This window comes from Notechis scutatus, chromosome 2 (genome assembly GCF_049901735.1).
Source record: "Notechis scutatus isolate UNSWTSFEM ecotype Mainland chromosome 2, rNotScu1.2, whole genome shotgun sequence".
Classification (NCBI taxonomy): domain Eukaryota; kingdom Metazoa; phylum Chordata; class Lepidosauria; order Squamata; family Elapidae; genus Notechis; species Notechis scutatus.
The window spans coordinates 84794932-84819062 of record NC_142010.1 but is presented as its reverse complement, the minus strand read 5'-3'; the positions used below and the strand labels follow the sequence as shown (position 1 = coordinate 84819062).

At 37.7% G+C, this 24131-nt stretch overlaps 1 protein-coding gene across 5 annotated transcripts in view; it reads right to left on the bottom strand.

The window, feature by feature from the left end:
* RAD50 (RAD50 double strand break repair protein) overlaps nt 1-22456 on the bottom strand; it is a 51106-nt gene extending 28650 nt beyond the window's left edge. The window contains exons 1-16 of one of the 5 annotated variants that reach the window (XM_087955351.1): nt 22304-22456; nt 21726-21773; nt 19747-19926; nt 18555-18638; nt 17674-17825; nt 16881-17066; nt 16542-16746; nt 16008-16136; nt 15307-15472; nt 12251-12444; nt 9615-9821; nt 8883-9065; nt 8417-8574; nt 5845-6020; nt 4418-4655; nt 3767-3956 (exon numbers count right to left, since the gene is read on the bottom strand). In XM_087955351.1, the coding sequence (XP_087811477.1) occupies nt 3767-3956; nt 4418-4655; nt 5845-6020; nt 8417-8574; nt 8883-9065; nt 9615-9821; nt 12251-12444; nt 15307-15472; nt 16008-16136; nt 16542-16746; nt 16881-17066; nt 17674-17825; nt 18555-18638; nt 19747-19875 (2397 nt within the window). In that variant the 5' untranslated portion in view covers nt 19876-19926; nt 21726-21773; nt 22304-22456. The other 4 variants (XM_087955349.1, XM_087955352.1, XM_087955348.1 and 1 more) reach the window with 4 other exon arrangements.
* Between the last annotated feature and the right edge of the window lie 1675 nt (nt 22457-24131).

The following is a 24131-nucleotide window of genomic DNA, read 5'->3' as shown; positions in this document are numbered from 1 at the left end:
GCAAGATCTCGCAATACTGATCTTGTGTGATCTTGCACTGCTTTAGGCTTCTGTTCTCCGTGAATGCACCAAAAGCAGGCAAAGGAACCAACAGCTCACTAGATTGTTGCAAGGTGAATCTCCACAGACCCAGTACCTGTGGAGACTCTGTTGGCGGGGGGGAGGGGGAGAAATAGGCAGGGTGAATGTTGCAGTGCCTCTGCCATGCGGTGCCTTCAAGTGTGAAAGGCTGCCATGATACTGCAATATTCGTAACTTTGGGACTGTGTCGTAAGTTTGAGTTCTTCGCGGAGTTCATGGGAGTGGATTCTTATCCATACTGCAAAGAATCCGCTCCTGTGAACTCCGCGAAGAACTCAAAAACCATCTAGACAATGGAGAAAAGGATCTATACATTGACTACCGAGCTGATTGCATCAAAAGAAAGTCACACAACCCACAGCTCCGCATCCAACCCCACCCCATCCAATCCAAAATCACTCAAAACTAGGCACGCACACCCCTAACTACCTCTATTCCAACCACAACTGGCCTTAAATGCAAGCTACTCAATGCAAGAAGCCTTGTAAATAAAATACCTGAATTTCTCCTCTTACTAAATACGGCTAAATTCGACATTATATTTGTCTGTGAAACATGGCTCAACGCATCTCTCCCTGACTCCATTACCATAGTAATAGACTATCATGTTTACCGATCAGATCGTGAAATCCGTAGAGGAGGTGGTGTTGCTATCTTCTATAAAAAGTCCTTACATCTAAAAAACATCCAAGTTACCCAGGAGCTTGCTATTCCTGAGACCATCATCTGTGAACTGTCCTTAAATATCACATTTCGATTCTTACTATGTTACAGAGCCCCTGATTATGACATTGAACATGCAAACAAGCTAAATACACTACTAACATGGGCAGCATCCTGACCACACGCTTTTATTTTTCTTGGTGACTTCAATTTACCTCATATTAACTGGACCCTTAACGAATGTACAACTGAACCAACACATGCAACCTTATACAATGCAGTAACAAATCTGGGACTAGAACAACTAGTAACCAACAACACTAGACTTAACAACTGCCTCGATCTCATCTTCTGCAATAGTTTGAATTCAATTTACGGAATACAAATCAAAGAACCCTTTTCCAACAGTGACCACAGCATAATTGACTTTTGTCTTAACATACGCCCACACAAAAATTATCACAACGACGGAATCCCCAATTATAACTTCAAAAAAGGCAATTATGCATAAACAACAATCTCTCATCCCTTGATTGGCAATTTCTATTCACTGGATGCAATACTGTAGAAGACCATTACAACGTATTTTTACTTGAAGTCAAAAGAGTCATCAAACTATATGTACCATCAACAACTTCCAAAACCAGAAAAAACGGATTACCCATAACAATAAGGAAGCTTCAGTCCAAAAAGAGATCACTTTGGCAGAAAAACAAATCTGGTCACGTTGCCAACTTCAAAAGCCGATACAAAAATTTATGCCACCAGATAAAAACTGAATGCACCAATTATCACATTAAACAAGAAGAAAACCTTCTACGCACCAATTCCACCCGCGCTTTCTACAATTTTGTAAACAACAAACTAAAAGACTCAAGGTCCATCCCACCCATGAAAAGATAAAGACTGCAACAATGACACTATTAAGGCCAACCTCTTTAACACATTCTTTGGCTCAGTATTTGTAAACAGCAATGGATCATGCCCAGTATTTCCTAGTCGAACCACAGACAACTACAATGATCTAATACATATCGATTTTACAGAAGACAATGTTGAAAAAGCACTATGCAATCTAAAACCATCTCTATCTATTGGACCAGACAGAATATGTGCCTACTTCTTAAAAAAGCTATCCACTGCCACAGCTGAACCTCTAAGCATAATCTTTAAAAAATCTTTCAGGACCAGCTCCTTTCCAAAACTATGGTCACAAGCCACGGTCATCCCCATCTTCAAAAAGGGAGACCCCAGCCTAGTTGAAAATTACAGACCAATCTTTTTATGCTGCGTCACCTGTAAAGTCATGGAATCAATTATTAACCAATCCATCATCCTCCACTTAGAAACAAACAACCTACTCTCTAATAATTTGGTTTCAGGAAAAAACTATCATGTAATCTGCAACTCTTACACTGCAAAAACATACGGACTACACAACTCAACCAGGGCAAAGCAATAGACACAATTTACATAGACTTCTGTAAAGCCGTTGATTCAGTGGTACATGACAAACTACTCCTAAAATTAAAATCTTACGGTATCTCTGGACACCTGCATAACTTGATAGAAGCATTCCTGTCAAACAGACAACAAATGGTCAAAATTGGGAGTGTCCTATCAAATTCTGTACCTGTCAACAGTGGTGTCCCCCAAGGCAGTGTTCTAGGACCAACTCTTTTAATATGCTACATAAATGACCTCTGTGATCATATCAAGAGCAACTGTGTCCTCTTCGTTGATGATGTAAAGCTATTCAACACCACAGACAATACTACTACCCTCCAAAAAGACCTTGACTATCAGAATGGTCAAGCAAATGGCAACTTCAAACCTCAACAAATAAATGCTCTGTCCTACATATTGGCAAAAAAAATCAGAAAATAAAATACAGGCTGAACAGTCAAGACCTTGTTGATGAACCAAACTCTGTCAAGGATCTTGGAGTACTCATCTCTAATGACCTAAGTGCTAGAGCCCACTGTAACTACATAGCCAAAAAGGCATTAAGAGTTGTTAACATAATCTTACGTAGCTTCTTCTCTGGTAATATTACACTAATAACTAGAGCATACAAAACATTTGCTAGACCAATACTCGAATACAGCTCATCAGTCTGGAACTCACATTACGTATCTGATATTAACACAGTTGAGAAAGTCCAGAAATATTTCACAAGAAGAGTTCTCCACTCCTCTACTTGTACCTTATGCCACCAGACTCGAAATTCTAGACCTAGAAAACCTACAACTACACCGCCTTTGGTCTGATCTAAGTATAGTATATAAAATCATACATTACAATGTCCTACCTGTCAATGAATACTTCAGCTTCAACCATAACAACACAAGAGCAAACAATAGATACAAACTCAAGGTTAACCGCACCAAACTTGACTGCAGAAAATACGACTTCAGCAACAGAGTGGTCAATGTCTGGAATACTCTACCTGACTCTGTGGTTTCTTCCCCAAACCCCAAAAACTTTAACCTTATACTGTCTACTATTGACCTCACCCCTTTCCTAAGAGGTCTGTAGGGGGCGTGCATAAGTGCACCAACGTGCCTACCGTCCCTGTCCTATTGTTTCTTTTATTTTTTATTTTTCTTATATGCATCCATGTATTCATAACTATGTTTTTACTTATACCTATTATCTTGTAAGCAATTGACAAAAATAAATAAATAAATAAAAAATAAAGTCCTTAGAGGGGTGATGTCGTAACTTCAAACGGTCGCTAAGTGAATTGTCGTAACCCAAGGATTACCTGTATATTCTTCATCTTAAATCTAAAGTTGGCTTTTAATATATTTGTGGTTCCAGAATATCTATTGCAGATAAGCATGGCACATCTATACAGATGTTCCCTGCAACCTCAATTCAAGGATTCCTTCCTATTATGTGACCATTTGGGAAAAAAAGCTAAATGAAGAGACATTCTTTTCCAACAGACTTTGCCATTTTGCACGTGAAGTATGATAAAGGAAGGTTTTGTGCGCAATCTGGTAAGAAGTATCCTTACCTGATCCCTTTCCATAAGTGTAATATCCTGCAGACATGCTTTTGCACTTTCTTCCTCTGTTATGATAGTACCCAAGAGGGTTTCCTGTTCTTCTATATCAGCTTTAAGGCTTTGGATCTCTCTGTTAAGGATCTGTAGCTTGTTTCTCAACTCAGGTATATCTTTTTCATGGAGTTCAGATACTGTTTGTCTTTGTACGAAACAGAAAATAAAAATGCATGACATTTTCTTCTCTGTTAACAGCCATAAAGTCAACTTAGTACAACTATATTTGGGGTTCTAATCTGAATGCTAAAATTATGTTTGTTTTGATTATGATGTCCTAAATCTTTCTTTCCCCTAAGTGGAATTTTCTTCATGGCATATTCCTCTGGGGAAAGGGGGGGGGGGAGGAATGTGACTACTGTTTCCGCCTGAGCCAACTCTGCCCCCCAAATATTTGGGGATCCTTCACAACCACATGGCCACTGAAGCTGTTAAGAAGGGCAACTCATTATCTAAGCCACTGTATTATTTTACGATGGAAGTGATAGAGAATGCTACTGCCTGATAAGACAGGAAACTCCTTCAATTTGTATATATCAAAACACTGCCTTTCCTGAAAACTTCATTCACTCTTCACACCATAAAACATTGTGATTCCTGCCTCACCTGATAGGTTTCAGAGAAATCATATCATCCCGTTTCTTCTCCCTTTTCTTAAGTTCAGATTCTGTTGTCTTCAGTTTGTCTGGAGCAAGGCGCAGTTTGGCTTGAAGATCATTTATGACGTCTTGCAGTTCTGCCTCCGTTTCAAAGACTCTCTGACACACCGGGCAACACGACTGGTTTTCGTCTGCTAGTTGTGTGATGAACTGCGAATAAACTGCTGTGGCTCCTGCAAGCATAGCTGTATTGAAAAACAAATGCTTTTATAAGACAGTGGGAAGATTGAGTTTTATGAAGTATCATTTTTCACATTCATTTTGGTAAAGAGGATTAACCATTCTAATTAATGGATGATTGAGGTCACAAATTTTTACCTACTTACCGAAAAAGCTCCAAAGCTACCATTATCAAAAGAAAGATGAGCAAAGTAAAATCAGTAAAAACAAAGGCTGAAAGCCAGACTATTTCTTAGATCCAAGTTTTACATCAGGAGTTGCAATTCCTTTCCAAGTGAACATTTCAGGTAGCCTTTGGTTAACAAGGTAACTGGAATCAAAATGCCCATCATTAACAAATGCAGTTGTAAAATGCAATGCCAAATGACCACATTACTTAGCGATGCCATGAGGATTGCGGGCTATTATTCAACTTTCTCTTGACTTCCCACAAACAAAGTTAGTAGGAAAGTAACTAAAGTTAGTAATAGCTAACTTTCTACTGGCATTCACATCAGTTACTCCTTATTTCTCATAAATGCAGAATGTTGAATAGAATAGAATAGAATAGAATAGAATAGAATAGAATAGAATAGAATAGAATAGAATTCTTTATTGGCCAAGTGTGACTGGACACACAAGGAATTTGTCTTGGTACAAATGCTCTCAGTATACATAAAAGACAAAATACATTCATCAAGCTCAATTTTACAGTTTTAAGCTCAATTTTAAGCTTAATTTTACAGTTAAAATTGAAAAAGTTAAACCCCCCCCCCCTTTTATGAGATCTTACATTTAAAGAATGACAACTTGAGCGCTTGTGCACCTGACAAAAATTAGTTACTAGTAAATCTATTTAAAATATATTGGGCAGTAATTAACACAGTGGTTCCTCTTAAAATAATACTGGAATCTCCATTCTAAGTTTCTATCGAGATTTTAGTACCTGAATTTAACAAGACTGTTGGATGACTTGCACACGTTGTTGGATCTTTACTCAACTTCAGTGTTATTGTTCAGTATAAATCTCCTAAACTCAGGACGGAAACATCATGCTTTTGCCCATTTTTCTATTCTGACATTCAGCTTTACTATGAATGCAATTCCTGATACTGTTTAAAGCTTACAAGTTATTGGGTATAAAGAAGTATATAAGAAATAATTTATTTTGGGGGTGGTATCCTATGGGAGTGAGAAGGAGTTTTATAGACTTGCCTCGCTGCTTGGATGTTTTTTCAATATCATGCTGCAGTTTATTAAGATCACTTTCAAAATCTTGACTTCCACAGACATCAAAAAGCTTTTCTTCGTATGTGGACAGCTGTTCCTCCTTTTTCCTTAGTTCAGTGGTAATATGACCTTTGTTTTGTTCTGCTGAAACAAGTTCTTTGCTGAAATGTAAGTGTTATTTATAATCAGAACCGAGATGTTTTGTTTTTTTTAAAAAAAGGTTGAAGTTTTTGATTTTCTGGCTCTTATCAAAAGGAGGCTTTTGAAAAATGTTCATTGGGTCAGCATCTGACTACCAAATGATGTTCATCAATTCAAAGCAATTCTATCTATCTCTTTGCTACTTAGATTGCTGTGGCATGTATGCATGGCTTAGTTCAGACAATATTAGAGTCCGCCATCTGTGGGATGTATTATGGCTTTGTGTATTTGCTTCTCTATTTCAGCATATCAGTAACTTCCTTAATTCCCTGGGTACCTTGCCCATAATTTTCCATTTTGTATGAATCAAGAAATAGTTTGTAAATTGGATTCTTATCTTAGTTTGGGGTTTAACCGTAATCGTAATTTGCCCAACATGGATATTATCAAAAACTAACTAAAAGAATCATACTTTAATTTTTTTTAAAAAAAAGCTTTTTAATGCTTTCAGTTTCAAATGAGTTTATAATCTGAAAGGAATAGATGCTTTTGTTTAAAAGAGAATACTCAGAAGAAATAATTCAAATTATAGGTAGATCAAATAGCATAAGCAAACATTTTTAACTATAGGACAAAGAATAACCCTCCCAATCATATATATACTTGTAAAATTTTAGGTGATAAACCCAGTGGACACAATCCTTCCTCCTTACTCAGTAACCCAAACAGTGAATCATATGGTCTGCCGCATTCTACAGATCTACCACAGCTGCCTTATAACCACACCTCCAAGTCTATACTTCCCTCTACCCTGAATCTGTCTTGTCTACTTCCTCCATCAAAGTTCTGCTATGATTTAACTTATGATTTCCTTAACTCTCAGATCTACCGAAGACCACTTACCTGTTTTTCCCCCTCCCCAACTCTCTGTTGGACTTTGTGGCAAGGCACTAGACTGTAGAGATTTTGTTAGATTTTTCTAATGTTAACCAAACACTGGCCATTTCCAGTTTAATTTAATTAAATGCATTCTCTGACAGTACCATGATATAATGAGTGCTCTAACTTGAGCCATTTAGCTTGGTCTCATTACTGCTTAACTTTCTTTTTATTAATAATTTATTAAAGATTTGGAAAAAAAAAACCTAATTCAAACTAAAAGAAAAAGAAAAATTAGAAAGTGCAGAAAAGAAAAAAAGAAAAATAGAGAAGAAAGAAAAAATAAAAAAAACAGGTAGTCCTCAATTTACAATTACAATTGGGTCTGGAATTTCGGTCGCTAATCAATGTTGTCATAATGCGTATTGTCACATGACTGCATAGCTTAGCAGCAGCAATTCAGGCAAGCATGGTTGTTTCCATAACTCCAGATGCCCAGATCATTAAATGGGAAGTGGAGGGAGTCTCAGGCAAAGAGTGGGGGCAGGGGGGCATAGGAGAATGGGGGATGCCCTGAGAGGCCCAACACAGGCAACATGAAAGTTGGGAGTGTGAGGAGCTCAGAAAGGGCAGGGAAAGAATACGCTGAGGCTCAGGGCCTTGTTGGTACACTGTAGCTTTTGGGTTACAAGAAGCCTCTGAGTTGCAATGTAGCGTGAAGCCATAGCTACCTCTGGAAGCCTCAGCTGCCCCAGCAGCATGGCTCAAAAGGACTTCTTGGTATGCCATGGCTCTGGAGCTGCAAGACGCTCCAGAGCTGCAGCCCAGTGCAAAACAGCTGCTTCACGAAGTCCTAGCCATCCCAGGAAACCCCATAGCACAGATTCTTCTTCTCCATCTCCCCCAGATTTCTCAAGAACAGGCAAACTGTTTAACAGCATGCCTGATTTGGATAACAGAGAGAGTGGCCTTTGGAGGAAGGTCTAGCACTGCCAGCAGCTGCCTCTCATAGGGATTGTCAGCAGTGAGAGAAAGATACTGAAGGCCTGTGGAGCACAGGGCTGTGAGGGGAACTGGGGCTTTGTGCTGTGGCCATGGTGTGAGGCTTGAGGCAACATGACTCAGTGGAAGTAGCAGTACTGGGGCTGAAGAAGATACCGGAGGGCAGAGGCAGCTAACTAAGTCTGCCAAAGGCTCTGGGCTCTACTTCAACCCTGGCCCCACCCCTGCCAAGAAGTGCTGCTGTACGAAGCAGCCAAAAAGACATAGCTATGGAGGAGATAAATAAGGGGGGAGAAGGGACATGAAGCACCCCTGCAGTTGGGTGTGGGCAGGCTCCATCATAGCTGTGAGTCAAAGATTTGTTTGAAAAGAACTGACAAAAATATTGAAAATAATCCCTCTTTTAATATACAACTCTTAGTTTATAATGTAATTCAAAGTACATTTCTAAATGTATATTTAGACTGTGTATTCAATGATCAAAAAGTGAAAGGCAAATGTAATTAATGTCAAATCAAATAGAATTAATGCTTACTTGAGCTTGGCAAGCTTGTCTCTTGTCTGATTAATTTCTTTAACTCTTGAGTGAAGCCAATCTTCAAGCTGATTTTTGCTTGGGAAAAATCCCAACAAGCTGATTAATTCTTCACTGTGTCTACATTTAATTTTTCTGATTTGGTCTTCTTTGTCAGCCTTAAAAATGAAACAACAATTTGATCACTTATAAGCAAGAAAGTATTTCTTGTTCTGTAAATATTGAACTAGCTTAGACTTAATAGTAAACTACATAAAGAAAGCTTTATAGATTTTCAATATTTATCAATATTGTTAAATAAACATTGTTTTAATACTTCAGGGATGTGGGAAATTATGTTAGTCTGAGTACTCCAAATGATGGATTTAGCATTACATTGGAGCTAGCTGTTGCTTTCATGCAAACTTGACACCATCTGTGCTAAATATTTCAAGCTTATATAGGAGTGTCTGACAAAATACACTACTTTATCTTTTTTCAGCATATCCATTTGGGTTATAACTGTAGTATTCAGGTTCAGTTGTTCCATCTCTTTATCCAGTTCCCGAAGAGTACTGTCCAGATTTGTCTTTTCTCTTTGCAGTTCCTTAATTTCCATTTCTAGGGTTTCAACATTGCAATTTTTCTCAGCTTCAGCTAATTCATGTTTCTAAAGGGAAATAACAGAAAGCAGATTTTTACTTCTATTTAGGTATGCATAAAACTGTATTCACTGAATTAATACTAATCCTAGCGATAGATACAGGATATTCTTTGTAGCAGCTGAAGAAAACATCTCTCAGTCATTGCAACAATAGTAGTCTCCTATGGAAAAAGCATCTGAAGATAGAAATAGGGCTACATTAAGTGTGCCCTTCTCAAACTGGTGGTTTTTTCCCCCACATATGCAGGTAAAAAGGTGACAGGCTCAGACTCCTGGCTGTGTTCTGTTCTGTAACTGACATTTAACAAGGTGATAAATAAGAAGATATTTTGGTGGCACCTTCTTCACATTTCACTATCAAAGGGGAATGGCCTGCTTTGAACTGGGCTGCATGGGGGAGCTGTGAGTTTAATCCTTCCTACTTAGAAAGAATAAATGAGGGAGAACTAGTTTTAGAATATGTATTTAGAGAGTATTTAAAATAAACTATAGATATGAACAGCTGTGTTTATCCTTTAGTTTTATTGTATATATGGTTTGTTAACCAAGGCTTACTGCTTTTGTAAGTTCTTGGTCCAGTTCTAGGAGTCGATTTGAGGAGCCTTCCAGTTGATGTAACTCCTGTTTTAGATTCTTTACTTCAAATTGTTTCTTATTTTGAATATCTAACTTTAGGACAATTGTTCTTTCAAGTCCAGTTTTTTTATCTCTTATTTCATCAATTTGTTTCTGCTTCATTGTTTCCTTCTCGCCAAATTCTTTCTAGAAAAAAGATAAAAATCACAATTTAAACAAAGGTTGTACATGTAGTCCTCAACTTACTACCACAATTGATGCCAAAATTTAGGTTGCTGAGACATTTGTTAAGCGAGTTTTGCCCCATTTTACAACCTTTCTTGACACAGCTATTAAGTGAATCACTGCAGTTACTAGCATGGTTATTAATTGAATCTGGCTTCCCCATTGATTTGTCAGAGTGCTTGTCAGAAGGTTGCAAAAAAGGTGATCACATGATCCCAGGACACTGCAAAGGTCATAAATATGAGCCAGCTGCAAAGTATCTGAATTTTGATCACATGACCATGGGGATACTACAACGGTCATAAGTATGGAAAAACATGTACTCTAAACCTGTACTCTAAAACAGGGATCCCCAACCTTTTCGACGCCGCGGCCCGGTTCCGACATCAGCTGGGCGCGCGGCCGGTATGCAGCGTCAACTGGGCGCCGCCATCTTTTATGACGAAAGGCGCTTCGGTGGCGTCACGGGAAGCTGTTCGTCATAAAAAGATGGCGGCGCAGCGCTTCTGGTGAGCTTTTGGGTAGAAATGGCTTTCTACCCGGAAAAGCTCACGAAGCGCTGGCGCCGCCATCTTTTTATGACGAAACAGCGCTTCCGGTGAGCTTTCTACCCGGAAAAGCTCACCAGAAGCGCTTTTTTACCAAAAAAAAGATGGCGGCGCCCAGCAACCAGCGGCCCGGTAAGGCTTGTTCCGCGGCCCGGTACCGGTCCGCGGACCGGCGGTTGGGGACCCCTGCTCTAAAACATAATTACAAAATTAGTCCCACACAACTGGATTCCTCTGCAATTAAATGGGTTAGGATGGCATCAAATTAAGTAATTAATATTTTGGCAATAACGCTGGTAAATATACAGTATGTACAAATGCTCATATAATTCCAATTTCCCATGTTCTGTGAAGAATTCTGTCACTACTGGCTCTATATACAATTGCTTAGGACTAATTTAAAAAAAAAAACTTAATCCAAACAGACTAAAATTGTGTTCCACAATTAATGCTTTTCAATTAAACATTTTACTATACTGAACCTGCATTTTTCACACTATAAGACACACTTTTTCCCCACAAAAAAGTGGGTGGAAATGTCTGTGTGTCTTATAGAGTGAATGTTGCCGAAGCCCCACCCACCCACCAGCCCCCACCCTTCGGCCTCTGCCTCCCAGCAATTTACCTCCTTGCAGCAAACTGCAAACAGCCTGGTCAGCTTCAACACAGCTTGATTCAGCAGGAGCAGTTGATTGACGGTTGGATTGGCCTCCCGGAATACCTCCGATCAGCTGTTCCAGGCTGCGGGCATCGTCGCCACCACCCATCACCACCTCCATGTGCCCCATTTTCAGCCCCATCTGGAATGGGCCGAAAACAGGATACGCGGAAGCTGAAAACAGGACGCGTGGAGGCCAAAAATGGGGTGCGCAGAAGCGGCGATGGGCGGCAGCAATCCCCACAGCCTGAAACAGCTGATTGGCAGTATTCCAGAAGGCTGATCCAACCGCCAATCAGCTGCTTGTGCTAAATCAGGCTGTGTTGAAGCTGACTAGGTGGTTTGCTGTTTGCTGCAAGGAGACAAATTGCTGGAAGGCAGAGGCAGATTTTTTTTTCTTGTTCTCCTCCCCAAAAGTTAGGTGCGTCTTATGATCTGGAGCATCTTATAGTGCAAAAAAGATGGTAACTAAACTTGTGATAACTTACTTATATACATGTATGGCCCCAGTTAATCTACTATTTATTTATTAATCTAATTTAATGTATGTAAATTTACTGTTTAATATAATGTTTTGTATTTAAAAATAAATAAAACTCACAGATAAGGACTGAGCTAGAGTCCCTCTCATACCTGCCTTTTGTCTGAAATGAGCTCTTTGCTTTTGGAACACAGCATATCACAAATTAAAGCCAGGTTACTCACCATCTAATCTAATTTGCTGCACTGGCAGACTAACGTATCAGAAAAGGGAATTTTTTTAATCCAACCAGTGACATATTCATGCTTGCAGAAATGGTAACTAATGTGTACATAATAAATTTCTTTTTATTTTTATTCAAAAATAGTTCCTGGGATATTTTACTTATAACAGAAACATACTAGGGTGAAGCAAAAAAAAAAATCAGAAAAAAACCCCAAGATTTTGTTCTTACTGGCTATTTTTCCTTATCTCTGCCAAATATAATGCTTCCTGCTATCAAATTCACTTTTCTCCAATTATAACAAAAAGAAAAGAACGTACACTATCACTGACTGATGTGAACTTTCCTACAAAGTACTATTTCAGTGTACCTTAAATATGTTTTTATTTACATCCTAATCTCACTATAATTTAGAATAGATATTATTTTCCTATTTTAGACTAACTGAGCCTTTAAAAACGTACAAACTCAAATATTTACCATTAAATTATTAGCACTTTCCATATCTTTGTCCTGTCTCTCTTTTACCAGCCTCTGAAAACTATTGATTTGTCTTTCATTTAAGGGTGCCGTTTCAAATCCTTCCAATTCCAACTGAGTTGCCAAAGACTGAATTAATGAATCTCGGGTTCTAATATGCTGCTGGTAACGATCTGCCTGTAACTGAAGACGACCTTCACAGAAAAAACAGAATTTAAACATATACAATGTATTCAAGATTTTACAGGATTGTTGATAAGATTCAAAAAAATGTAAAAGTTATTTACATGTAAATAGAAAAAAACTCCACTACTGGTAGTTGTCTAATCATTGAGTAAGGTTAATCCTGTGGTATAAAACACCAACAATTGGCTGACTCTGAATTTTTTTGTTGCAATTAATTAACAAATAGTAGTTAATTAATTCCAAAGCTAGCATACTGTGGTGAATTACTGGTTTCTTGTACCTCAATGGAGGAGTACGAGGCATAGGCCAGGAGAGATCTCAAAAGATATATTAATGAAACACAGTTCATGTGTGTATATACATTATAACTGTTAAGGAAACTGGACAATCAAGAAGGAAGATACAAACATCCTTTTTAAAGTAACCATACACACATTCCTTGAAATGCAACGTAACAGCTTTAATATGAGTTGTGGCAAGGCTATGATTGTTATTCTTAACAGACTGACACTGTGTTTATAACTAGAAAGGATAAAAAGTTATTGTTAGGAATATGTCACCTAACAGGTATTTGAGTTAGAAATATATAAACCAGGATAAACATTTTAAAACTGTATCTTTAAGAAAATGCAAAACTGTAATTAGGTGTGGTTTCTCAAATGGCCATAAGATGGAGCCAGAAACCTGGTTTGTCTTAGTCTTAGTCTCAGAAGAGAGTGTGAGTCAGTTTCTGTTTCCTTCTGTTGGAGAGTTTTGCCATTCCTTCTAATTGACTGCTATTCCTGGATTTGATGTAAGTCTGATACTGAACTGTTTTTGACACTGGACTTTGTTACTGGATTACCCCTGGACTAAAAACTGACTGATCTTACCTGTGAATGATTTTGGACTGCTTATTTTGAACTTTGCTTAAACTTTCTGGAAGTAAAAACCTACATTTACTGTAGGTACAGTGTATCTGTGTGCTGTGTGTGTGTATTATTCAAACACTACTCTCCAATACGTCTCCCTGTATGCGCTCATTCTCCTAACGGGGAATTACCTCAACAGTTACTGTAGGATATTTCCTCAAGCCCTCTCAAGGTGTGAACTCTGCAATCGATTCATCATTACAAAGCAGAGATTGCCACAATAATAATAATAAACATTTCATTCTTACATGAGGAATAAAGCAATGGGTATCTACAAGTATAAAGAGGCATATGTATATTTCTCTCTTACACACACTCACATAAATATTATATAAGTAAGCATAAGTAGATAAATAGTTTATTACATAATCAATTCAACCTGAGTTCTTATTCCAGCTCACCATAATCCTCAGGTAATTGAGGAGGAAGCTGATTCTGAATTTTTGTTGTTGCAATTCCTTCTTATCTCTTCTGAAATCTTATGTGAATAATGGACATTTAGGGAAAGGACTAGGATCTCAGTTACATGGTCACAGTGAAAATGATGCAGTATTTGATGCTATCTATTTTCTAATTCAAATATGTGTAACTTTAGCTGAGTTGAGAAGCACTGGCTGCTGAGTCACAATCATAATCTGTTTAAGTGTGAGTGACAATTTAGGTGGCCATCCTCCTTTACCAAATTATGATTTAAGTTAGCAAGTCAATTAAATTGGTGTTAGAATGGACTGTATCCAAAAGACGTAACTGAAGAAATGACAGAGGTTTGACAAATTATTTGACAAGATACAAATGGTATTGAAAGTGGATTTATAAATGACAGGCCAGAATGACTTAGGAAAGGATATTCTATTGGATTTACAAAAGAAATTGGCTGAGGTTTTAAATTTTCACAGGCAAACACAAATGACAAACCATGAAAGTAATCTGGATTTTTTTCCTTACTGGATTTACTAAAGAGGCTCATAAAAGAGCAACTATGTAAGATGGGAGGGGAAATATTGAAATAAATAAAATCCTATGACAATATTTGAATGAATTAAAGAGTAAGGCTTTTAAAAGTAAAAGGAAGGATTGTAAAATTGGTTTATTTGATCAATGTTAAAACAAGATAGATTGTTACCTCTGGCAACCCTTTATGAACTTTCTGATGACACTAGGATTGAAAGGATGATGTTTCATGGATGTGTTCATAGATAAGAGATGAGTTGATGACATAAATGTTTGTAACCTTAGAGGTGAAGCATCACTAAATTTATGCTTCTTGTGATCAAGTCTGGAAGTCACTTCTTCATATATTACTTTTTATTTATTATACTTTTTTCTTTCTTCTCTTTTTCCTTGCATTTTACTCCTTCCTTCTATTCTTTTTAAGCTTAGTTTGTATTAGATTTTACTACTATAGTCAAATTTTATTTATTTATTAAACAAATTTATATTATAGAGTCACACAGTGACTCTGTGCAGGTTATAAAATATCCAAAGCAAAAAACTAATACAATCCCACCTCCTGCCCACTCCAAAAACTATCATTTGGTTTTCTCTGTATCAGCCTCCATCTTAAAGGTCTTTGGAAAAGTAACAAGTTGGACGGGCAATCTTATTTCTGGGGGAATTATATTAATTCCAAAGAGAGCAATCTACCTCTTTTTCTTTTTCAGACCCTTTATCTTGGTCCCACCTGATTTCCCTAATAGATGGAACCCACAGTATGCTCTACCCTCCTGCAAGTAGATTTAACTGGCAGAGGCAGTCCTTCAAATAACCTGGTGCCAAGCCATGTAGGGCTTTAAAGATGATCAAGCAACACTTTGAATAGCACCTGGAAGTAGTTCAATAACCAATGCAGCTCCTGCAAAAATCTTAATAGAAATTATATATAAAAGGAAAGAGAAGAGAAGAAAATACTGGTATCAATTTTCATTATTAACCTGCATTAAAATGTTAACAAAAAGATACCTTGTTCAACTAATAATTCTGATTTTTCAGTATTAAATCTTAGGAATTCTTTGTTTACTGCCTCCAGTTCTCGCTGACACTCTGTTAACCGCTTCTCCTTTTCTTTCACAGTTTTCTGATGGTTTTGATACATTCTTCTAAGTTGCTCATCATTTCCTTGAAAAACCTAATATTATAATGTAGGAGAAAAAACATTATTTTACAAATATCTTATTATTTTTCAGAATAGGAGTCTTGCAAAGGCCAAAGAATATGTGATATAAAAGGCTATATGATTATGACTGCCTTTCCTAAACTAAAAACCTAATCTACCAGTCTGCATTGTTGCAATGAAGATTGAGAAATACTGTAGTGGACTGGGAAAATGTTAACCTTTTTCTTAATCTAGGTCTCATATCAGTTCCTAATGTTCCTGTACCACCTACTTGTGGATTTGCAATAGTAATAAAAACTGCAAGAGGGATGACTGATTATAAACACAACATTTGCTGGGAACAAAAATCTAACTTTTACCATTGGGTCAGCATAACACACGCAGTAGTCCTGATGTTACCTAGTTTGGGTAAGGAGATGTCTGCAAGAAAACAACCGTTCAGAGAGTACCAAGGACCCCACATTTCAACCCTGAGCTACAAATATTCTCCTTTATAAATGCAGTTTAAATATTCCTCTTCATGCAAACATAAACAACATAAACAAACCTTCTCCATTTTTTGTTGCAGGTCTTGATTATCCTTTTCCATCTGCTTTCTCCGACTTTCCAGAGCTTTGCTTTCATTATCAAGTCTCATTACTTTTATAAGGTTCTGTTCTATTTCCATCAAAGAGTTCTGAGAAAGGAATAAATATTTAATGTAAGGATGCTGCATAACAATTAGGAGGGATGATAAAACAACTTTGTAAATAAACTCCTTAAAGGAATTAGCCATTTGGGCCCTAAGGAAGGATGCAAGCAAAGCTCTCTCCCATCTTCAACAATGGCATTTTTAAAGTGGGCACGGAGTTCAGGCTGCCATCTATTTGGACATTAAGACCCAACTTTCAAATATCCAATTTTGTGTTTTTTTTAATATTCAATTTAATGCTCTCTTCATGCTCTTTCATGGTTCATTAATTAAGCACACCTTTAAACTAGGCTGACAATTTGGAGTCAGCAACGAAGCTGCAATAAACAGATTCAAGTTGCCAGCTGAGGACACATCCATTTAATCAACATATTACAGATAATAAGTCACCTTTAGAGGCTCTAGTTGGTTTTCAATATGTCTGACATTTTCTTTGGAGGCAGCTAACTGAGTTTCCCTGCTAGTTAGCTGATTCTGGATCTCTTGTGCTTTTTCTTTATTCTGCTTCAAGTACTTCAGCTCCACCTGACATTCTTTAACTCTCTGCCCTTGTTTTAGACGCACCTGGCGAAGCGTTTCCAAAGCCTTAATATACCTTTTGGGAAGAAAAATGTATGTGATTTTAAAACTACCTGTAATCTGTAGACAACCTTTTATTAACTATTAATTAAAGATTATTTGACTCATTTTAATCCTTTACTCATTCAAGAAACCACAAATAAAGATTACCTTGTTGCTGAAAAGATCTCATCAAATTTCTGTTTCAGAGCCTTTCCTTCACTTAGAGGCCAGTTGGAATCTTCTTGATGGCAGAAAATGACATTATTAAGTACAGACTTAGAAACTCCAAGGGCAGCAATCATCTCTCGGTCCATTTCTGCACACTTGGAGCTCAGACTGACTTTCTCTCCATGCCTGCATGAACACAGGCACAAAAACACAGCAAGTGAATGATTAACATTATACACACAATTTACTTCTCTTTTTCTGTTACTTCAAATCAGTATTTGACTGCTGCAACTGCCTGAAAAAATCCTTGCAATTTTCTTGGCAAAGTTTTTGGCAGTGGCTTAGCATTGCCTTTTTCCTACAGCTAAGAGAGAACAAATGGCCCAAAGTAACCCCATTGGCTTCATGCCTAAGGCAAGACTAGAACTCATGACCTTTTGTGTTGTTCCATATATTTCATGACTATTTGACTTATTATATTATTCTTACATTTATTGTTTTCCAATATATAAGGACACTACAGTTCTTTTCAGTTTCACAGAAGAAAAACATGCTATTATATTATTTGTTCAGTTAAATTAATGTAACAGGAAAGAAGAGGAAGCATTAATTGAAGTACAAATAAAATAAATATATTTAGAAAGGATTCTAATCACAACTTGGTACAAGCTTTTGGTGGTATGTAAAAATAGAAGGTACATCTATACTTTGTTTTTAGACAAACAATTGCACTGATTGCACTGATATAATCACAAAATTGTATTAAATTAAAAAAATATGATTGTTCACTCACTTTATTCTTGTAATTACTCCTTCAAGAGTTTTAAATTCTGTCTTCTTTCCTTTCTGAGAACATACCATGGATCGCTGGACGGCAACAAGCTCTCCATTAACATCACGAAATTGAAGTCTTATTTGAGCTCTGACATCTGTTTCATTGGCAACCTTCCCCAATGGAAAATAAAATTTATTTTTATTTACAGGTCCAGGAAGATCAATAGTTTCTTTGCCTAAATCACCTCTTTAATCATGTTTGTTTATAATAAAAGTGGAGGCAGAGATTTAAAAGTTATTTTCTGGATCATGGACGTTGATGATGAACTGAATTTCTACCAGAGTTGAGGGGTTCTTTTCATACAGATTTGAGAGACATAAGGGAAAGCATAAGGACAAGAAACTGAAGCAGGTATTTCTATTGTATGAGAAGAAAATCATTAATGTCTGTTGCATGCAAACGTGTATGAAAAAATATTCCAAGGAAGGCCAATAAGTTAAGAAAAATAGTAAGGAAGTTGTCATGAGAACAGAATCATCAAAGCACTAATAAATATTTCAGCAATCAATTACAAAAGGACACATTGCTTGGATCTGTACATATACTATACCAAACACCAATTAAAGAACTGGCAGCTATGACTTCACATTTCTGTGTCTATAGTAATATTTGTATATTTTTCCAATGTATTTATAATGCAGTTATTTTCTCATCATATATTTTAATGCATTGCCTACATTTATGTTTTAGCATGCTCTTTAAAAACACTGCATCTCAAGGCACAACACAGAAAATAATAATGGTCATTTTTCTTGAAATAGGGAACTACAAATTCCTCATCAACTTAATCTACACACTGCAATTTACTGGCCAAACAAACTAGCAACTGCAATACTTACTTTTGGATCATGGACAAATGAATTTCCTTTGCTGCCGGGTGGGAAGTCCCCAGTACAAATATATTTGAGGCATTCTATGATAGTCTAATGAAATGAAAACAAGCATCAGAAATATATTTAATGGCCACTAAATGACTATGTCTAGATGAGCAGATTTAAAAAGTAGACCCTCTCACGTATTATTTTCTCCAACCTCTCTATATGTCTAAGAAACTACAAATATGGAGCTTTGCTGATCACTTCTATTAGCAGGAATTCCCACTGACATTGATTTGTACAAAATTGCAAGATCCTATGCATCTAACAAAAGCTGAAGTCTTGTGTATATTGTCAAACAAAAGAGAATGATAACAAAATGTTTAAATTTAGTTCTTTGAAAGCATCCTCCTGTACTGAAAGAAGTATCTCACTATTTTCCAGTCATGTTCTTTAATGTAAAATACACTATCAACGTACAAAAAGATATAAATAAGAAACACAAACACCATGGTACTGTTAAAAATCTACAGACCCATTCAAAATTTCTGCTAAAGGAGATGCAAGTAGATTAATTTGAATGAATTCCTTTTATTCAAGAATGAAATGCATGTCTGCTGTGCAGTCATGTTTTAAAACATATTTAGTGTTGTAATTAACCTGCTCATATACGCTATGCATGTGATGAGAGTTTATCTGTTGCACCAGTAAAATATAAGTAAAAAGTTAATTGGTTTGTTACTTTAAAAAGAAAGCACTCACAAATTTAAGAGAAGGAAGAAAAAGAGATGCTCAGGTGACAAGACAGGATAGGATAAAGAAAAAAGAAGTAACCAGAGGGGTGGGGAAGAAAAGAAGGGGTTTTGGTACTTCTTGTGCAAATTAAACAATCTGTAAATGAGCACATAGAAGTTTTTGTGATCTATATTTTTAAAGAAAATATATATCCTATACAATTTGTTTTTTCAGTGTCATTGTTAAAAAGAGTTATATTTATTTGTAAGGAGCTAATATTTAAGGTATATGAAAAACAGAATACTTTTTCTGAGAGATAATCCCCAAATTTTGTTATTTATTTATTATTCTTTTGGGACATTTATGATAAGATTTTAAAATATATTTATTCCCAGAATTAAGCCACTTTTGAACATTGGGATGGGTGGTATAGTTGGGTGGTATAGTTTATTTTAAAAAATTAAACCCACTTGAATCTTACCGTTTTTCCAGCACCATTTGGGCCCACCAAAATAGTTAGAGGATTAAAGAAAGTGATAACTTGTTTATCTTTATCCTCCACACCAAAGCTCCTCACTCCAAGAATGCTCATTTTATCAATCTTAGACATGTTTGAAAAATATTCTTCTTTCCACTATCAGTAAACTGTATTCAAACTACCCTGTAGAGTAATAGTTAAATAGAATAAAAAGGGTCAGTTTCAGTTATCTTTCTTCTAGATAAGGCAAACAATATTCCATATGTAATTTGCTTAGGACATTTGCACATAAATGTCTAAATATAGAATTAAAAGAACAAAACATTGGTAAATATTTCATCCACAATTTAAAAAGCAGACTATTGATCCATAAACTAGATGACACTCAAGCTCCCACCTCATTACTATGGTATGTAAAGAAATGGATGGAAAAGTTAACACCAAGGAAATTGCAGAATATGCATAACTGTAATACCATCTCCCTGGCATGGATTGTTAATTTTTGCTGCTGTTGCTTTCATTTGTAACTATAATTGCTTTGTATCATCTAAAGTTGTTTCGGTAATTGAAGCTGTCTATCCAAGTAACTCCAAATGCTTATGTAGCAACGCAGTTCTTTTAATTCTGTTCCAACAGATTCACATCCTCTTTCTTACATTCACTTTCATTCATTCTGTTGGGAGATTACTTAGGGTCCAAGATTTCTTCATACTGGATTTTTGCTTTCTTTTTCTATATTCAATCTACTTTCACTCTAGTTTCTTTTACTTCTTCTCTTTTCCTCCATGTCCATCTTTTCCATCCATTAACATAGTATTTGAAAAATAGTGTATCTCATATTTAGAATCTCTCAGCACCTCTTGTATTCTTGTAAATTCTCAATTATTTCTCAAAAATTATATCATAAAAATTATATCACTTTTAAATAAATGTGTACATATGGATACACAAAACATGCTTAAACCACATATTAGGGTTTAGGTTATTATTGAATAATCTTCATATTTATTTGGTTTTTGACCTCTACCCTTAAAATGTACTTTGAAAAGATCTTCAGAAATGAAAGGGAGTAAGAAGGCATCCAGAAATACATGATCTTGTTAAACGCAAAAATGTGTACTCCAACATTGTTAAAAATGGAATTATAGAAGGAGTATATGTTTAACTGAGGGGTGTTTGGATTTTCCTTATTTTGTGATCTACAATTCTGGAATACATTGAAATTGCTGTTAAGACAATTGAAAACCACTTCTTTGTAAGTTTCTTTTTAATCTTTTTCTTTTTTTGCATCTTTTTTACATATTACTTTCTTTTTAAAATTTGTAGTTTTTCTCTTTTAAAAATATTTATTATGCACATTTACATACATACAGATAGTCCTTGACTTACAACAGTTCATTTAGTGACCGTTCAGTTACAACAACTGAAAAAAAAGTGGCTTAAGACCATTTTTCGCACTTATGACCATTGAAGCATCCTCATGGTCACGGGATTTACATTCAGATGCTTGACCACTGATTCAAATTGATGACGGTTGCAATGTCCCCAGGGGTCATGCGATCCCCCCCCTTTTGCAACCTTCTGACAAGGCAAGTCAATGGGGAAGCCAGATTGACTTAACAACCATGTTACTCACTTAACAACTGCAGCATTTCACATTTTAACAAATAGGGCAAGAAAAATCGTAAAATGGGGCAAAACCCACTTCACACATTTCTCACTTAGCAAGAGAAACTTTTGGCTCAATTGTGGTCGTAAGTTGAGGACTACCGTATTTGTGTGTGTGTATGTATGTGTGCATACACACACACACACACACACACAAGCATTTCATGTATTCATTTATTTATTTTTAAACACATCACTGGAGCAGCATTAGAAGAAGCATCAATGCAGGGAGGGATAGGAGGAGGAGGAGGAGGAGGAAGATTGCTGTTGCTTCAAAAAGAAATCCTGATTTGGCTAAGGAAGGGCACAGCTACCTCTCTAGCAATTTGTTCCACTGAGAAGATCTGCCTGCATCGCTGTTTCTGATTAAAAGAAGAAAAAAACACCAAAATGCGGGGTTGGGGGGGGAGGGGAGAGACATAGGCCAGTGCAAAGGACAGGAAAGCAAAGAATCCCATTCTGGCACAAAACCCCCAAGCGGCTTCCCGTTCTTAGCTCAGCAATTCCTTTACGGCAAGATGCCGCCCCCGGCACCCCACATCCCCCAGTGTGGTTCAGAAGCCGGGGCTTTCGAGGAAGGGGGTGAGCCCTCCCGAGAACCCGGCACCGCAATTCCGGAGGAGGATGGGCCCCTCCGCGCGGGGGTGGGCGGGGTGGGGACTCCCGCTTTCCGCGACTGGGAACTTCCCAGACGGCAGCGAGACGGCTCGAGAAGAAGGACGTGTGTGGGGGGGAACCCTACCTTTCTTGGGGGCAGGGAATGGGGCGCAGCTCTGCCAGAGTGGGGAGGAGGAGACTCGGGGGAGGGAGAGGCACAGCGGTTTCCGGGGCCACAGAAGGGAAGGCTTGACATACAGCCTAGCGCAGTGGAATCTTGCAAGAGATAACTTACCGCCTTGATTGACACGCCTGGCCCACCAACGGCGTGCGGGGGGGGGCGTGTCTGACGGAGAAATAGCACTGGAGCGTGAGGGGCTTCGTCTGCCGTCCGGCCCGCAAACCCGGCATTACTTTCCCGCCACCGCCGAAGAAACGTCATCGGTATGACGTCACCACCTTGCGAGCCAAAGAGATAGTCAAAGTTGAAGAGTGTCCTCAGCGAACCCGGAAGAGGAGGAGGAAAGGCAACGTAGGCCTGAGCTCGCTGGGAAATCATGACTAGTAACATCGAGTGCCATTTCTACATGTTTTTATCTCTCAGTGCCTCGTCCCTGCATGTGACAGCCTGCCGATTAGGAACGAGGAAATCGCTCCAGGCTTATACAGTGTACTTTGAGAACTTTAGCCAATGCCGTCAGAAAGGGTAGAGTAGGATATTAGACAGCCTCTAATTGGCCTTAAAGGCCTCAGAAGCTAAACAGGCATGATTTGATTAGCCCATGGATGAGGGAAATCGTAGGCTAGGCTGAGAAGTTAAAAAGCAACTTGGGAAAAAAATTGTGGTAAACCACAATACCAGGGCTCTCCGACCTTGGCAACTTTACGACTTGTGGACTTCAACTCCCAGAATTCCTTAGCCAGTGCATGCTGGCTGAGGAATTCTGGGAGTTGAAGTCTGCAAGCTGTAAAGTTGCCAAGGCTGGAGACACACACCCCTGCAATACACTATATGGGATCAATAAGTTCCAAATATGTCAATCCAAGAGCAAACCTTGAGATGAGGGATTATTTTGCTGTATTTTGTTTTTTTAAACAAAAGTTAACTGCAGAGCATAAGAGTTCTAGATATACAGGTGAAACTCAAAAAATTAGAATATCGTGCAAAAGTTCATTTATTTCAGTAATGCAACTTAAAAGGTGAAACTAATATATGAGATAGACTCATTACATGCAAAGCAAGAAAGTTCAAGCCGTGATTTGTCATAATTGTGATGATTATGGCTTACAGCTCATGAAAACCCCAAATCCACAATCTCAGAAAATTAGAATATTGTGAAAAGGTTCAATATTCTAGGCTCAAAGTGTCCCACTCTAATCAGCTAATTAAGCCATAACACCTGCAAAGGGTTCCTGAGCCTTTAAATGGTCTCTCAGTCTGGTTCAGTAGGAATCACAATTATGGGAAAAACTGCTGACCTGACAGTTGTGCAGAAAACCATCATTGACACCCTCCATAAGGAAGGAAAGCCTCAAAAGGTAATTGCAAAAGAAGTTGGATGTTCCCAAAGTGCTGTATCAGAGCACATTAATAGAAAGTTATGTGGAAGGGAAAAGTGTGGAAGAAAAAGGTGCACAAGCAGCAGGGATGACCGCAGCCTGGAGAGGATTGTCAGGAAAAGGCCATTCAAAAGTGTTGGGGACTTTCACAAGGAGTGGACTGAGGCTGGAGTCAGTGCATCAAGAGCCACCACACACAGACGGATCCTGGACATGGGATTCAAATGTCGTATTCCTCTTGTCAAGTCGCTCCTGAACAACAAACAACGTCAGCAGTGTCTTACCTGGGCTAAAGAAAAACAGACCTGGTCTGTAACTCAGTGGTCCAAAGTCCTCTTTTCTGATAAGAGCAACTTTTGCATCTCATTTGGAAACCAAGGACCCAGAGTCTGGAGGAAGAATGGAGAGGCACACACTGCAAGTCCAGTGTGAAGTTTCCACAGTCTGTGTTGATTTGGGGAGCCATGTCATCTGCTGGTGTTGGTCCACTGTGCTTCATTAAGTCCAGGGTCAATGCAGCCGTCTACCAGGAGATTTTGGAGCACTTCATGCTTCCTTCCGCA